At 41.9% G+C, this 2175-nt stretch overlaps 1 protein-coding gene across 1 annotated transcript; it reads right to left on the reverse strand.

Annotated features, from left to right (window-relative positions):
* Nucleotides 1-413: 413 nt before the first annotated feature.
* Nucleotides 414-1575, reverse strand: LOC134023930 (uncharacterized). The gene is made up of 2 exons (XM_062466284.1): nt 1324-1575; nt 414-1151 (listed from the first exon to the last, which is right to left on the reverse strand). Exons 1-2 carry the CDS (start codon nt 1531-1533, stop codon nt 492-494), a joined length of 870 nt encoding a protein of 289 aa, XP_062322268.1. The 5' UTR covers nt 1534-1575; the 3' UTR covers nt 414-491.
* Nucleotides 1576-2175: the final 600 nt, after the last annotated feature.

The raw sequence follows: 2175 nt of genomic DNA on the forward strand, positions 1-2175 counted from the left end.
AAACTCTAAACACAAACCCCAAAACCACTCACACAAAATTCAAAACACTTCATAACTCCTGCAAAATGCTACTTTGGTTTCAAAACAATGTTATGTCACCTCAAAATTGTATTTTGATTTCAAACAACAAACACAGACTATTATTTGAGTAGACTTTTCAAGCATCGATTGAACACTGATGTACTCAAGTGAAAACACTACGATGAATGGGAAAACACCATGTATGAAGGCCTTATCAGGAGCATTTTGCCTTTTCATGTTCAGTGATACCATAGGCTTACTTAGGCTTAGTACATATTGTTATACTGTAAAATGTAACTGTAAAATGTTTTTACTCCAATATGAAACAACACACAAATATACAGTAACAAAAATATTTATTTGTTTCAAAAGTGAAATAAAGAATAGGCCAGTACAGTCAACAACAAAGAAGAAAAGTAAAATAAAAATATATATACTGTAAAACACTGTAAAAAAGGAGGACAAAATAATTAGGCTGCATCCTGTCTTCGGATCCTGTCTGGCCAGAGGACCTCATCAACATCACAGGCTATGTTCTCTCTGGCCAGACAGCGGGGAAAGTAACGCCTGGTGTGGCGAATCCAGCCCTGAAAGGCCTCAGGGGCTATATTGCCACATGCCTCCTCCATGGCCTGTATCAGGGGCATCTGCGCCTGCGGATTGCGTTCGTATACCTTCCATCTCCAGGCAGAAAAAAACTCCTCTATTGCGTTTAGAAATGGAGAGTATGGTGGGAGGGGAAGCACCAAAAACCGTGGGTGGTTGGTGAACCAATTGTGGATCAGAGCAGCCCGGTGGAAACTTACATTGTCCCAGATAACAACATACCTGGGCTGCTCTGCATGGACTATTTGGTCGGGTGGAATAAGTGTGTTGTGGAGTGTGTCCAGGAATATGAGGAGACGGGCAGTGTTGTAGGGGCCAATGATTGAGTGGTGATGGAGGATGCCGTTGTGGTTTATGGCAGCACACAGAGTGATATTCCCTCCCCGCTGGCCAGGGACATTGATAATGGCGCGTTGTCCAATGATGTTTCTGCCCCTGCGCCTTGTTTTGGAGAGGTTGAAACCAGCCTCATCAATATAAATAAATGTATTCGACTCCTCAGCTGCCTCTAGCTCAAGAACTCTCTGAAACAAACATGACAATATTACAGTAGTTATCAGAAATAGGCCTACACATTGTTGTAAAACACTTGAAAATACTGTAACATTGAATTGGATTACAATATAGTCCACTAATGTGTCAGTGCTACAGTAATAGGACGCAATCAGCTGTAAGAATATATAGAGTAAGACTTACTTGCACATAGTCATGGCGCAAATCTTTGACTCTGTCAGAGTTTCTGTTGAACGGCACTCTGTATATCTGCTTCATTCTTAGTGCGTTCCGCCTCAGAACACGGTCCACTGTAGCCTGGCCAACTGTGAGAATGTTGGGGAATGTGACTTGGTCATTGATTATTGTATTCCTTATTTGTCTTATGGTTAATGCGTTATTTGCCATAACCATGTTGACTATTGCTGTTTCCTGTGCATCTGAGAAGGTACGCTCCCTCCCACCACGCCGGGGTAATCTTTCAGTTCTGCAAAATGTACAAATACAGAACAATGGAAAATACTCTAAATACAAAAATACAACCGTTTTTCTGTCATAGTAGGCCTAGTATTTCTTACCTATTTTCTCTCCTGAACGTCCGTATGATGGATGCAACGGAGTAGCGGCTAATATTTGGTTGCACCCTCTGGCCTGCCTCCTGCAAACCATGGTTCATGACATGGTCGACCACTGTGGCCCGAATTTCATCAGTGATTACTGCTCTCCTTCCACCTCTTCCTCCTCCTCGTCCGCCTCCTCGTCCTCCTCTTACCCTTACTCCTCTGCCTCTCTGAAATGCTTGTGATTCCATGTCGTTCATTGCTCTCCAAACCAGGAGCTCACCTATGTCCCTTATATTGCTAAAACCTTGATTATAAATTGCACAACAGCCTTGGAAATTGAAGTTTTATTAATTGAATAACAATGTGTTCTGTCTGAAAACAAGGAGCTTTTGGCATGGATGAAGTGTTAAAAATAAAGAGGATTGTGTGTAGTGTTTTGGAGACTGTGTGGTTTACCAATTGAAATCTGTGTTTAAAGCAGATAATTGTGTGT

The sequence above is a fragment of the Osmerus eperlanus genome, chromosome 7, assembly GCF_963692335.1.
Source record: "Osmerus eperlanus chromosome 7, fOsmEpe2.1, whole genome shotgun sequence".
NCBI classification, from domain to species: Eukaryota; Metazoa; Chordata; class Actinopteri; order Osmeriformes; family Osmeridae; genus Osmerus; species Osmerus eperlanus.

What these genes read in the sequence shown, in the direction of transcription:
- LOC134023930 (XM_062466284.1), bottom strand. Translation starts at nt 1,533, where the DNA reads ATGGTTATGGCAAATAACGCATTAACCATAAGACAAATAAGGAATACA. An exon ending in TGCGCCATGACTATGTGCAA is followed by an intron (nt 1,152 to 1,323) that starts GTAAGTCTTACT and finishes TGTTTGTTTCAG; the next exon opens with AGAGTTCTTGAGCTAGAGGC.